Here is a 15000-nt window from a genome sequence, read left to right on the forward strand (position 1 = left end):
ATGCAGGTTTTAAGAGTCACTCCTGCAGCACTCTATAAAGAGCCAAAGTGAAACGTCACTTCCTGCTTCAGCACTGTACCAGAGATGTTCATCCGCCATTTATTTTTATTTTTAGACATTTCGTAAAATGCTTATAAAAATAGTTGTACTTGTTCAAACCAAACGGTTCAGATTTATTTAGAAACAGGAGAGACCACATAACATTTCACTCTGACCAAAACGTAAAAAACTGCAGATTTAAAGATTTTTTTTTCGATGTTTCTTTTAGTTTTGGTCCGAGTGAAATGTTCTATGGTCTCTCCCGATTCTAAATAATATCTGAACCATTTGGTTTGAACAAGTAAAACTATTTTTATAAGCATTTTATGAGATGTCTATGGGAAAATAAATGGCGGAAGAAAATCTCTGGTACAGTGCTGAAACAGGAAGTAGGCGGTAACTTTGGCTCTCTATTGCAAGCTGTTGCTAAGCCACAGACACACTTGAGATCAGTTGACACACACTCGAGATAAGCAACAAGTGCAGTTATACTTTCATTTTTTTTATTAATTGTTTTTCGATAAAGGGACAAAATGGGTGTGTGAACAGGATTATGCAGACATCTGCCAGAAAACACAGACAGTGGTTTTCCCAATACAACTGAACAGAGACCCCAAACAAATACAACAGAAATTAAAGAGCTAGGTTTGTCCAATGACCTTCGGCCACCATGAAAAAAAAAAGTATATTATAACCGAAAATAAAATAAAAAAATAAAATAAAATAAACCAAAAAAAACAAGGATCCATCCATGTCTCTGTTTTGAACAGAGCATATAGGTAATAATAAATAGTAACTCCCATAGTAAAAGATAAAGTTCAAGTTCAAGTTACAACAAACAGCTCTCAGAACAGGAATAGAAAAGGCTGATAACAAAATATTCCGCATTGCCATTTACAAAAAAGTCTCAACTCAAGCAGGCTTCTCCACATCCCCCGGGTCATTTTTAAATATGCTTTGCATATGAAAGTATACCCAATCTAAATATAAAGCACCATTTAGTATTTGGCAATGGAAAAAAATGCAAAACATTAATTTCTTCTTTTAATTCATTTTATTTTGACGCAATTTTTTTCTTCTTCTTCTTCCGTAATCCATGTACTGCATATTATTATGATTTTTCCCCCCCTCTCTTTCTCGGTAACAATGTTGGAATGTAGTCAGGTGTGGGGGGGGCGGGGGGGGGGGGGAGGTGAGAGAGACAGAAGCACACAACAGAACAGGCCGACGTCAGCTTGCATTACTGCATACAAGAATGGCAGCAGGGCGTGGGGGGAAGGAGTGGGGGGGGGGGGGGGGTCCAAACCAAAAACCAAAGAAGATATGTACAACCACCTCTGTGGACAGGATACAGAGCGGCAGCCATCTTATGGCCCGCGACACGCCTCCCGATGCCACATACTTTAGCTGCTTTTTTATTGGGTTTTTCCGTTTTATTTCTTTAAACATACAAATAATTCGCACTATATTATCCTGCCAAATTAAAAAAATATACCGTGGCAGCTTGGTTTTTTTTTCCACTACCAAAAAAGGTATGTAAGGTAAATACCTTTAGAGAGAACAAGCAACAGTTCAAAATACGAGCCTCAATATAAATACTATAGAGCCTACTCTAAGTGAACATTGAATTCAAATACAATTCTAGAAATACAGAAAAAGTAGACCATAAATGTGTTTAAGCATAGGAATCGACATGAGTGTGCATTTTCCTATATTTAAGTTCTTTATTATATATTCATATATAATCTTAATCCTTTCCCCCAATGCAAATTGTATTTCAACCTGAAGAGCTGTGAAGAGCCAAGGCAAAATAAAATACAAAAAACATCACAGTTTTTTTTTCTTCTTTTTTGTGTGTTTTTTTTTTAACCATTTCATATATACTGTGATCCGAGTCTTGAACACCACCAAGACGTTGAGGAAAAGAGAAACGACAACAAAACTTAAATACAGATTCCCCTAAAAACATAGTGAAGTGTTATTTGCAAAAAACGGTCATTTTTCATATCTATACGTAAAAGGAAGATTTGTACAAAAAAAAACAGATTCTTGCAGTGTGAGCAACACGTTTTTGAATGTTTGTCACCTCGCCACCAAGGTCTATAGATTATTCAGGTCTAGATGACAACGGCAATACAGTAAAGCTCATTGACAACAATGCAGATGTTTGATGCTGGTGCGTGACCGGGTCTGGGACCAGCATCTTGGACCAAGTGGGAACACTGGTACCGTGTGTTGTTTACTTCTAATGTATAGACGTTGGTGGCGGGGCAAAGACAAAATGGCCAAAGGTGAATGGGCATGGGTACAGAGGTCAAAGGTCAAGAGGCTGGAGTGGCTGGCAACAGATTATACGTGTCAAATATTTTACTGGTTTTAACAATGGGACCCTCGTCATCTGACAGCATTTCAACAGTGTTTTTTTTTCCCCTTAAGCGTAAACCTGTAAACTGGGAAAATTGAAACAGTGCACTTCATGTCCTACTGACATTCTAGCTTGTTTAGACTCAACCCAGGTAACCAACATTGCATCAACGTGGGAGAATGTAAGAGATGCCGGTCGCCTACTTACTGTACTCTCAAGGCAGAGTGACAAGTGCTATACTACGAAACGTACTTAGGTGAACGTCTGCAACTCAACGAGGAAAAATAACTCTCCTTTTGGGTTCGAAAGCAATCGCAAACAAAGAAAAATGTGCCCTGCATTTAGCCTATGCATACTGTACTGTATCAAAATGATCTCATTTTCACTTTTTTTCAAGAGCCCTGTTACAGATTTAATTTGAGTGATTATTCTCTTCTTTCTTTCTTTCTTTCTTTCCGCAATTCATAGTTAATCACCCTGTTTTGATACTTGAAATGTAAAGTGAACGCGATTGCCTTAGGATTTCCCCCTATAGCTAATATGCAGCTTCCAGTTCTGCGTATCTTTCTGTCTGTCTAGCTTGTAGTTATTTCAATGCCCTCAAATAAAGTCAGCCTCGATCGGAGCTCATATATTACTTTATGCATTGTTCCACACACTGACATTATCTAAGCAGCGTCGTAGGTTTGTGCTAACGCAGATTTACATGACACCTCTCAGCCATGCGCCGTTATCCCTCAAGTTCAGGATTGTACGTTACAGAGTACCTTCTTATCTTAAAGTACCTCCTTACCAGAAACAAAACTACAAATAATTCAGATATACACAATACTGCTTGTACCATGCGTGCCATGAAATCCACATATTAAAGATACTATAGAACATGTAATAGGTAGCTAAATTATGATTAACTCGAATTCTCTGATCGTTCGTTATCAGTTTAATTGTCACAGTCCATTTGAGCAGTCAGGTGCTTGATGCAAGAACCTTTACTGGGTGGTTTGAACCCTCTAGCAGTATCTAGTGTGACCCCCAAACTTAGAGATTATGTCCAATGCGGTCTTGAAATACCAAAGGCACTCTTTTTTGTTTTACCAAATGATAGTACAAATTTAATTCTTAGCACATCCTTGTCTTTTTGAAAGAAAATTTGAAGGCTGTCACCACTTTCAGTTTAGTAATCAAGCCAATTAATTAATCAATTAATGACTTTGTCTTTCTTTCTTATTCTCTTGAACCCTGTGTGGACATGGTGTCTTTTAGAAAGATCCGGTTTAAGTGCATTTCCAGGGTTGTCAGAAGAGGGTCAAGTCAAAGACTGTTCATTTTTCCATGTCACAACACAAAACTGTACATGATATGTGTTACAGAATGTATATGCAGCATGGATGTATCGTTCTCGTCTTTTCTCTTTTTGAAGGATAAAAAAGAAAGAAACAGAACAGATAGAAAACAGCAACACATTTACTCAACAACTAACCAACCAGGGACAAGTTCTTTTCTTCTTCTTTTTTTTTTGATTAGCAAAAAACATACTATGCATGCCGACTAATTCTTAAAAATGGAAAAAGGAAAACTCAAAAAAGAAAAAAAAAAGTTACACAACATGTAAATTATTGCACAAGAGAAAGGCTCGAAGTTTTGCGTCAATGCAATAGTATTGCCCCGATACAGATCATGCATTCAATGGGTAATGGAAACGGGGTGTGCTGGTGCAGAGCACATGGTCTTAAGCTTCCACCGGACTGGTGGAAGTGGTGTGTCGGGGGCGGGGGGAAATCTACAAGGGAGGCGGGGTTAAACAGGGGACTGATGGCGGACATAGCTGGGGGGGGGGGGGGACACGGTCCCATTAGTTCGGCCCGTTACTCTGACTTTATCTCGGTACTCAGGGGGCGGTCGCTGTGCCATTTTTTCATGTGTTTCTCCAAGGTGCTGTAGACACTGAAGGGCATCTGACAAATCTCACACTTGAACACATCTTTCCCAATCTGGCCGTGGGTCTTCATGTGGCGTGTCAGTTTGGAGCTCTGGGCGCAAGCATAGTTGCACAGGTCACACTTGTACGGTCGCTCCCCCGTGTGGCTGCGCCGGTGCACTGTCAGGTTGCTGCAGTTCTTGAACACCTTGCCGCAGTACTCGCAAGTGTCGCTCCTCCGGCTCTCCTTGGAGCCCGGCCGTCCGCCCAGATGCGGCGTGCTGCCCCCGCTCCCTGTACCGCTGCGGCCGGACACCCCGCCGTCCAGCTCCCCCGGAGGGGTCGAGAAACGCAGGCTGCCGTTCTCTGAAGAGTGCTCGGACGAAGACGCGAAGGGCGATTGTCTGGAATCCCCAAAGTTCAGAAAAGGGTCCTTGAGTTGTCGGGAGGCGGCGTAGCCGGCCAGCCACTGGGAGTAGACATTCTCCGTGTTGGGGATGGTGGGGGTGGGCAGGTCAAACTCCTTCTCCAGCTTGATGCGCTTGGAGAAGGGGCTGAGTGGACTGGGGCTGCCCAGAAGCAGTTTCTTAGAGAGGCCCACCGAGGCAGCTTCGTTTGGGGAAGCCCCCCGCCCGTTGACTGTCGAGACGCAGCCCTCCCCACCGCGGTCCGATTCCAGCACCGACTCCTCCCCGCACATCTGCCGGTTGTGGTGATGGTCTCGGTTGAGGTGGTGGTGAAGGTGGTTCTCCTGGGCCATGGCGTTCCGCTTGTGTGCATGGAGGGCTTCACTGAAGTGGTGCATGCTAGCGGCTAGACCCATTCCCTGCATCACCTCGGGCAGGGAGCGAGGGATGGGCCCCTCGTCGACCGCTCCGCCCAAGCGACCTGCGATGCTGCCGTTGTTCTCGTGATGGCGCGCCGCCTCCAGGTTCAGGCCAAAGTGGTAGCTGTTTCTCCTGCCTGCTGCCCTCTCTCCATTCTGCTCCTCCTCCTCCTCTGGCTCCTCCTCCTCCTCTTCCTCCTCTTCTTCCTCCTCCTCCTCCTCTTCCTCCTCCTCCTCTTCCTCCTCCTCCTCTTCCCCGTTCTCGCGCAGCAGGCGGTTGTTCTCGCTCTTCAGCTTGGCTACCACTGACTTGAGGGCATTGCTGGCGCTGCCCATGTGCTCGCTGGTGCCAGGCTCCGGAGAGGAGGCCGCTGAGAGCCCATCTTCTGACTTGCCCGTGTTGGGCGAGGAGGATTTGTGCATGTGTGTCTTCATGTGGCGCTTGAGCTTGCTCGCCTGCGTACAGGCGTGATCGCACAGGTGACATTTGTAGGGCTTCTCTCCTGTGTGGCTTCGCCGGTGCACTATGAGATTACTCTGGAACTTGAAGGACTTGCCGCAGAACTCGCAAGACTTTGTTTTCAGGGGCGTGGTGGAGGAGGCCGACGCCCCTGCGGAGGGTAAAGGGGTAGTGGGAGTGGTCTGGGAGCCCGAAGGCGACTGCATGGCGCCCGGGAGAGGGGGCGGGGTGGAAAGATACGAGGGTTTGCTGCCTCCTGTGCTCCCTGCGCCTCCCGTTCCTCCTCCCGCCTGAAATGGCTGGAGCAGCCGCTGCATGGGGCTGGGCCGGCTGGGGGACAGCGGGGGAGTCGACACTGCGGTGTTGCCCGCCAGCTCCCTCAGCCGCCGCGAGAAGTCCATGACCGGAGGCGGGTCCAGGGCCAGGGGAGGGTTGAGGCGCAGCACCCTGTCAAAGGCACTCGGGTGGTGGGCTGCCAGCGCCAGCTCCTCGGGGCTCAGATGGTGGGGGTCCAGGTGGTTCCTCGGAGGGGGGCTGAAGAGAGGCGGCGTGGGGGGGAAACGCTGATGATGATGGCCCCCACCGGCTATGACACCGGGGCCACCCATTCCTCCGCCCCCCATTAAGCCACTATCCCTCCCGCCCGAGCCTGAGCCGGGCATGCGGAGCAGGTTGAAGGGGCTCGCGTCGGGAGGCAGGTGGAGGCCGTGGAGGGGCGGCTGGGAGGGGCAGTCGGCGCCCCCGCCCAGGGAGGAGGGCCGGCCCATGCGCGGCGTGAGCGGGCTCCCGTGCTCACTCTCCAGGTAGATGCGGAAGCCATGCGTGTTCTGGGCGTGCTGCAGCAGGAACCAGGCACTGCCGTACGGCTGCTTACAGGTGGTGCAGGTGTAGGTGGTCGGCTCCTCCTTACCTGGTGGAGAGAAGAGAGACACTTTTGTTAGAGATAAGTTACTCAAACAGCACACAATACATCATGCATGCAGACATGGAGCACAACTGATTTCTGTACTCGGTTTTATATCATGAATCAGCTGCGATGAATGTATTACAGAATCAGCTTTACTATTGACATTTCAACTGTTGTGATCAAACTTCTTTTCTAACGTTGCAATTTGGCCTGTTATACATACAGTCATTTGGACTGTAATACAGTCAGTGAACATTAACTAATATGTGATGTTTAATGAATGAAATTCCATGTAGGACAATACAGTTCAACTTAGTTGAATCAACGTTTTATTTGATCCCCAGACCTACAGTAACTTCTGTCTGTTAACAGTGGTCTGCACATGGTGTTGAGGGCATCGCACATACAGTAGCTCTTATTGAGGTCATGTCCCACATGAGTAGCATGTGAGATGTGTGTGTGTGTGTGTGTGTGTGTGTGTGTGTGTGTGTGTGTGTGTGTGTGTGTGTGTGTGTGTGTGTGTGTGCGCGTGTGTGTGTGTGTGTGTGTGTGTGTGTGTGTGTGTGTGTGTGTGTGTGTGTGTGTGTGTGTGTGTACGCATGCATTTGTTCTTCTCCCAGACTGCTTTGGGACATTATTTCTCCCTTCAGACTGACTGTGAGTACTCCATTGTCAGCAGGAGAACAAAGAAGCACGGCTATCCCGGCGGACGACCACTTCACCTTCCCGCTGATCTACCAAAATACAGACTCGCTGACGAACACACACACACACACACACACACACACACACACACACACACACACACACACACACACACACACACACACACACTCACTCACACACACACACACACACACACACACACACACACACACACACACACACACACACACACACACACACACGAAAAACCCTTTTTCGTCTGGCTCACAACTCCTTCCCTCAGTGAGGTATGCAAAGTCACTTTGCGACAGCGTCAAGAGGAACATTTACAGTAAAACAATAATTGCCTTTGAATGGCCTCGGCAATGCTGACCTGTGGTGACCCACAATGCAATGCGTGTGTAATCTCGTTAGGGAAGCGGCCGGCCGGCCATCAGCTCATTTACAAGATTAGATAATAAACGAACCGCCGCCTCCGCCGCTGACAGCCTTCCAGTGTTAAGCGTGTCGCAATATGGCGACAGTGGCCAGCGTGAACAAGCAGGCGTACAAACAGACACACTGGCACACACAGGATGGACGCACACGCTGCACATTTGTATTACATTTTCAACATGTAGCTGCCACGCTTATCCAGAGTGACTTAAAATGAGCGAATAAGCTTCAATTCATAGTTTCACTCCTCACTCCTCTCCCCTTTGCAGTACAGTAGCATATCCTATTACTATTTAAGTATAGATTAGAGCTGCAACGATTAATCGATAAATCGATTAGTCGATCCACAGAAAATTAATCGACAACTATTTTGATAATTGATTAATCGTTTTGAGTACAATTTTAAGAGAAAAGGTCTAAAGGTCTAAATTCTCTGATTCCAGCTTCTTAAATGTGAATATTTTCTGGTTTCTTTACTCCTGTATGACAGCAAACTGATTATCTTTGAGTTGTGGACAAAACAAGACATGAGGGCATCATCTTGGGCTTTGGGAAACACTGATCATCATTTGCTACCATTTTCTGACATTTTATTGACCAAACAACTAATCGATTAATGGAGAAAATAATCGACAGATTAATCGATTATGAAAATAATCGTTAGTTGCAGCCCTAGTATAGATGCAGTCGGTAATGTTACTTCCGGTAAAGTGTGTGTGTGTGTGTGTGTGTGTGTGTGTGTGTGTGTGTGTGTGTGTGTGTGTGTGTGTGTGTGTGTGTGTGTGTGTGTGTGCGTGCGTGCGTGCGTGCGTGCGTGCGTGCGTGCGTGCGTGCGTGTGTGTGTGTGTGGCCGTGGGGGAAAATGGGAGGATTTCCTCCACGCTGATCCATTGACCACGCGTCTATGACGTGGACACCGCCTGAATGTATAGAATTTGAACAAATCAGAATGTTGGGGTGAGAAGGACTATAAATTAAGTTGCATTAAGTTGCATTGCATTTTTTTCTCCATTACCCGCTGGGTATTCAGTGTGAACTGAAATAGGAAACAGCTCCGGTACAGCGAAATTAAACAAAGCAGGTTTGTACTTTGGAGCAAAAATAAAATAAAAAAGTTAAAGCCCCAATCAGTAAGATTTTTGAATTTTTTTACTGTAATATAACTGCTTTTTAGTTACAGGACATGGTAGATTGGGGGAGACCCTCGTCTTTATTTATCCCACACCGCCCTCCATTGGCCAGCACTGGGACTAAGCAGTTTGTCTGTCACGTCCCGTAGCAAGAAAAAAGAAAAAACAAAAGCATGCGCTGTACAGCGGAAGCGCTGTGTTCATGAAAACGAGGAAGTAACTCGATTCGGATTTGCTACGAAAATGATGTTTCACGGAACTATGGATTATTATTTCATCACGTGGTGAGTACCCGATGTCACAACATGTACATAGAGCTTCTGGCGATGTGTTTTGTTGACTTTGAACGGCGATATCGTTATCGATACTAATGCACGCAGAGGGCGCAGTGGAAAACTTACTGAATGGGGCTTTAAAACTGCCAAGTTTGGCTTGAGGCTTGTATCATAACGCATGGCTGCCTTTCATACAGTACGTGGGTAGTAATGCTGTTAGTTATGAAATAACAGCCACAGCAGTTAAATCAACAACCACACATGTGACCACAAAACTACCTAAAATTGCAGTACATAATAGTAAATTGAGATATACTGTAATATATATATATATATATATATTTTTTTTTAAGTGTCATCGGGGGGTTGTAATATTGATGCTAATTATCCCAGATAATTTAGAGGTAAAAAGCTATTTTGCATGCTTTTGCAATAAGGACTCACAAACCGTTGCATGGAAAGGTGGGTTGAAAACACACACACACACACACACACACACACACACACACACACACACACACAGACACACAGACACACAGACACACAGACACACACACAGACACACAGACACACAGACACACAGACACACACACACACACACAGACACACACACACACACACACACACACACACACACACACACACACACACACACACACACACACACACACACATTGTGGCATATCACCTGCTAATGACTGGCAGGACGAACCTAACAAATGAGCAGTGATGCTAAAAGGATATTGTGGTTTACAGAGGAGCTTTTACACAGCAGTACACTGCAATTTACCTCTAATAAGCAGAAAGGTCACAGAGGTCAGAATAAAAAAAAAATGCTTCGACAAATATCTGCAAGGCAAAACTGTGTGTGTGTGTGTTTGCGCGTGTGCGTCCGTGTGTGTGTGTGTGTGTGCTTATGTGTGCGTATGTGTAAAAACGTGTGATTTTCAACACTATGACATCTTGTGTGCTTCCTGTCAACATACTGACAAAGCATAAGCTATTATTAACGATACGAATGATAGAATTCATATTAAAGAGTACAAAACTATCTAGAAGAGTGAATGGGTTCAGGATGACACCAAGTGTGTGTGTGTGTGTGTGTGTGTGTGTGTGTGTGTGTGTGTGTGTGTGTGTGTGTGTGTGTGTGTGTGTGTGTGTGTGTGTGTGTGTGTGTGTGTGTCTGTGCATGTGTGTGTCTGTGTGAGAGAGAGACTGAGATACAGAGAGTCAGACAAAGGGAGAAAGTGACGAGAGTTATGTTTTTTTGGATGTGTGTGTGTGTGTGTGTGTGTGTGTGTGTGTGTGTGTGTGTGTGTGTGTGTGTGTTTGTGTGTGTGGGGGGGGTAATCCTGTTAGCAGGGCATGGGATGGGTGGGAGGTGGTGAGGTCTGTCTGTCTTTGGGGTCTCCCCCTCCATTCACCACTGTAGACTCTTTGTGTCCCTACAGAGCTCTGGCTATATGTCTGCACCACCTCTCAGAGATAGCAGAGCTGCCTGTGTGTGTGTGTGTGTGGGGGGGGGGGGTGCGCGCAAGTGTCTTTGTCTTGCTTATTTGACCATCTCTGTATGCTGATGTCTCTTTCACCCTCCTCCCTTTCTCTCTTCCTACACACACACGCACACACACACACACACACACACACACACACACACACACATGCACACGCACACACGCATGTGCACGCACGCACGCACTCATCCCACATGACCAACAGTTTGGAAAGGCTGCTAAATTATGGATCATTAAAATCGGCACAAATTACCACTAATTGTGGCCACCTGCATAGGGTCTAACCTGTGAATATCATTTGCATGATCAGGACCGGGGCGCTTTTCTCTGTCTTTCCCCCTCCTCTGGTTGATGCAGTCTGGTCTTGGACAGTAAGGGCATTTTCAAGTGTGTCTCCACTTTAGTCTGAATCACCGGATCGGATACCACTTTGGTGCATTGGTTTGGTTCCGTTTCACATGGCAACATTTCAAAGGAACTGTCATTTATCAACAATAACCGCATGGGAGCAGTCATTTCCTGCCTCGGTCAGACATTTGGTGCGGGAAAGGACTTTCCTCCAAGGTAAAACCTCATCCATAACCCATAATTCACAGCGGGTTTAAACCAGACCCGTATGTACGCCAGTTAGGTTGGATTATGTTCTCCCTCCACACGAAGCTGCGGGGTTTGGAAACGTAGCGAGGAAACCATCTCCTCCACATTTGATCGATGGCGATGGAGCAGGCAAGTTCAACATCATTAAAACAGCTTTGGAAACTGTTTTGAGCTGATATCAGAAAGATATTCAGGTCCTGATTTCACAAAATGATGCAGGTAGCAGCTAATGTACGACTATGGACGCTGTCTCTCTGGTTTAGGCGCTGTATACTGTAGCCTACACGGGTTGTAAGCTTAGACCGTCTTAAGCTGAGGTTACACTACAAGACTATTCCCCCGAATTTGGCTAGGATTCCCAGTTGGGCCGAGTCTGTCTTTGTCTACACTACTCATCAGTTGTTGTGGGCATTCGGCGTGGCCAGTTGGCACCAAAATCTGTGTATGATGGGTACAGAACCGTTTGGTTCGAACAGGTGAAACCATTTTTATAAGCATTTTAGGAAATGTCTATGGGGAAATAAATGGCGGATGAGAATCTCTGGGACAGCGCTGAAGCAGGAAGTGACGTTCCACTTTGGCTCTCTATACGCTCCTTTTTGATGCGTCTCTAGGACTTGTCTGAATACTGACTGAGACTGTAAGGTTAATGGATTTTAGAGTAGGCGAGCTTCTCCAGTCAGTCTCTCTGTAATATACTCCCATCAGCCACTTCATTAGAGGCAAACTCCAGCCCTCCGAGGTGGACCAACGAAGCCAGAAAGATCGACGGATAACGGACAGAGTAAATATTCCCTGTGATTTCAGCTCAGATTGAGGTGACAAATAGGCGCTGCAACTTTTAAGCTCGGCAACAGCATAGAGACACTGCATGAAATAGGCCACGCCCATCACGGGGGAAAGCTCTCCATTCACTTCCAAACACCAACGTCATTTTCCTTGAACTAAACATAGCTAAAAGCTGTTGTTGTGTGGTGGGGCTGCGCAGACAACAAATCGCCAATTACATTTTTTTTGTACTCCCGAGCAAAACAAGGAAGCCATTGAGAATTGGCGAGAACAAAAATGTGGATCTAGCTGTCAAGGAAGTAAGTTGGAGTGTTCATCTTCCGTATATATGATCTTTGTGTGCAACACGTGACATAGGAGAACACCAGGATTGGGCAGGGGGAGTTTTTGTTTTCCCCTGTTTTGGGCGTGGTTTCTGAATGATGACGCGCTCCACAGTGTCTCTATGTATGGTGAGAGAGGCAGGCAAGGGAAGGGAAGGCAGGATGGGGCTAAATAACAAAGGGTATCCAGTTCTTTACATGGGGTAAATGTCTATGAGAGGGTGCAGAGAACACACGCGTGCACAGCTCCACAAATGCCCTCACACTCACTAGCAGCCATGCTACAGTGACACGCACAGGCATTAAGCCCTATTAAGACAAGGGCATCGCCCAGACACTTATGTGCTGTTAGAGGGGAGAGCGAGGCAGTAAGGCAGCTTGGCTCATGTTTCACCAGCCCTGTGTGTGTGTGTGTGTGTGTGTGTGTGTGTGTGTGTGTGTGTGTGTGTGCGTGCGTGCGTGTGTGTGTGTGTGTGCGTGTGTGTGTGTGTGTGTGTGTGTGTGTGCGTGCGTGCGTGTGTGTGTGTGTGTGTGTGTGTGCGTGCGTGCGTGTGTGTTCCCTCTAAAAAGGAAGTGTACCACTCTGAACAACTGTCTTTGCAAAGCTTGGACATGATGAGACATGCACGCTGATTAAAAAAGGGTCCTTCAAGAGTTCTTAGTTAGGGTACTGGAGCTGGAATGGTCCACAGCCCAAAACACACTCACAATAATGGCTCTATTTATTTTTTTATTTTTTTTACATGGAAATGGTTTTTATGTTTCTGCAAATCACCTTAAGCCACCATACCATATGGAAATGCCAGTCGCCCTGTCCTATTCTGAAGCTAGATTAGCATCATTCCATCCCTCAGACTTGGTTACAGCTACAGTATAGGAGGACAGACCTTCCTTGTCCTGGTGCTTCAGTTGAGGTATCCACCACGAAAACAGCCCTGTTGCATTACATCTCCTCTCTCCCATCATCTCTGTCTCTTTCCACTGTGAACTGTCTAATACAAGAGAAATGCCATCAAAAATCTTTATAAAGGGTCATTCTTCTAAAATGTTAGAGGGGTCTGGGGCTACGATGCTCCCCATTGCTGTAAATCTGCTTTTTAAAACCCGTCTGTGGTCAGGTTTGTCCAGTGGCATATAGGCTATATCTACCCTTTCAAGGGACAACATGCAATATAGTTGCATTTATAACTTCTCAACCAGATTCATGTGTAATCCAATCTAAAAATTACACGTTTAAAAAATGCAATGCAATATGAAATTGAAATATCAAATCAGACCCTAAAGAAGGAATTTCTTTTAGCTTTTATGCATTTCAGCCCGTCTTCACTCCAAACTCGTCTCAGTGTGCCGCTCTGTCAGACGCCTTGTGTGTTTGAGGTAACGCTCCCCGGAGCCTCCAGCGTTTTATGGAACACACCACAGGCGGACCGTTAAAAAGCACTCCAGAACTCCGTCATAAAGCGAGCGCTCACTGAGCCCACCCCAGTTACAGGGAGGATATGAGCCCACCCCAGTTACAGGGAGGATATGAGCCCACCCCAGTTACAGGGAGGATATGATCGCCGATTTTACCGTTTGAAATGACTCTCTCCTTCACTTACGAAACACAGCCCTCTGTGAAACTCACAGCGGGTGGTGGTGAGCCAATCAGACAGCTGCAGACAGCTGCATTTTCTACCCAGCAACGCAGAAGCTCCAAATTCTGATAGGCTGACAAAGTGGCTGCTTCATGTAACCCTTCACGTTCCAGCACAAACTGAATAGGCAGGGTTTATTTCCTCAGAAACATTTTTGTTTCGATGTTGACTGTCAAATTATGAATGAATGACATAAAATTCGAACAGATGACGTTTTTAAAAAATTATTTTTTAGAATGCAAAAAAGGCATCCCATGCTTCCACCATCTTATGATATATTTCCTGCATGAATTCTATCCATCCCTAAGTAGCCCACAACATCTCTTTCTGCCAGTATCATTTTGTCAGCCCCCCCCCCTCGCCTTCCCATCTTCTCCCTTTCATTCTGTCCATTCCCATAGCTCCTCTTATCCATCATCCGTCCTTCGCTACACCTTTCTCTCCACCACTTCTTTCCCTCCTCCTCCTCCTCCTCCTCCTCCGTGTCTCCTTCCCTCTGTATCTCTACACTGCACTCTCTCCTCCCCAGCTCGGTCCCATCCTCCCCCACCCCCTCTCTCTCCACCCATGGTTGGCTCTCCGGTGGTGTCCTTGGCCGGGTCCACCTCTGGCTGAGATGATAGTAATTGAGGTAATGGAACACAGCTAAAACAGGATTAGCTACGCATACAGGGAGAGAGGGACAATGTCCCTTAATACAATTTGGGATTTCTCATCCGAGCCTCCGGCTTTCAGGATGTCCTGCTTATATTTACATCTGGCCATCGCCGCTCAGCACCTCACCTTTTGCGTCACCTTCAGCGGGATGCCTTGACATGCTCTTCACCTGGGACGTGTTATAATGTCGGGAGGGACACGTGCATTTATTGACACATCAATAAAGTGAAAGACAGCATCGCGTTGTTGAAATTCTGCCAAACCAATGGGGAGGCAGGGTGGCCTATAGTGGTTTCACAAAGTGTCCCCTCAACTGGACAATGCAGGTCCAAACCCGGTGGCATCTAACCATACTGAAGTGCTCTTGAGCAAGACACTGAATCCCTACCAGCTCCTGTTCTGTAGCTGAGCCTGACCTCTAACCTCCAGGCGTCAGAAATGAGGATAAATGAAATATCACAG

At 46.2% G+C, this 15000-nt stretch overlaps 1 protein-coding gene across 1 annotated transcript in view; it reads right to left on the reverse strand.

The window, feature by feature from the left end:
* Window positions 1-588: 588 nt before the first annotated feature.
* bcl11aa (BCL11 transcription factor A a) overlaps window positions 589-15000 on the reverse strand; it is a gene marked incomplete at its 5' end in the record, with an annotated part of 85726 nt that continues 71314 nt past the window's right edge. The window contains one exon of the mRNA XM_083650608.1: window positions 589-6518. Coding sequence (XP_083506734.1) covers window positions 4270-6518 — 2249 coding nt within the window. The 3' untranslated portion in view covers window positions 589-4269. The remainder of the gene's footprint in view (window positions 6519-15000) is intronic.

Source organism: Poromitra crassiceps, assembly GCF_964638095.1.
Source record: "Poromitra crassiceps genome assembly, chromosome: 14".
Classification (NCBI taxonomy): domain Eukaryota; kingdom Metazoa; phylum Chordata; class Actinopteri; order Beryciformes; family Melamphaidae; genus Poromitra; species Poromitra crassiceps.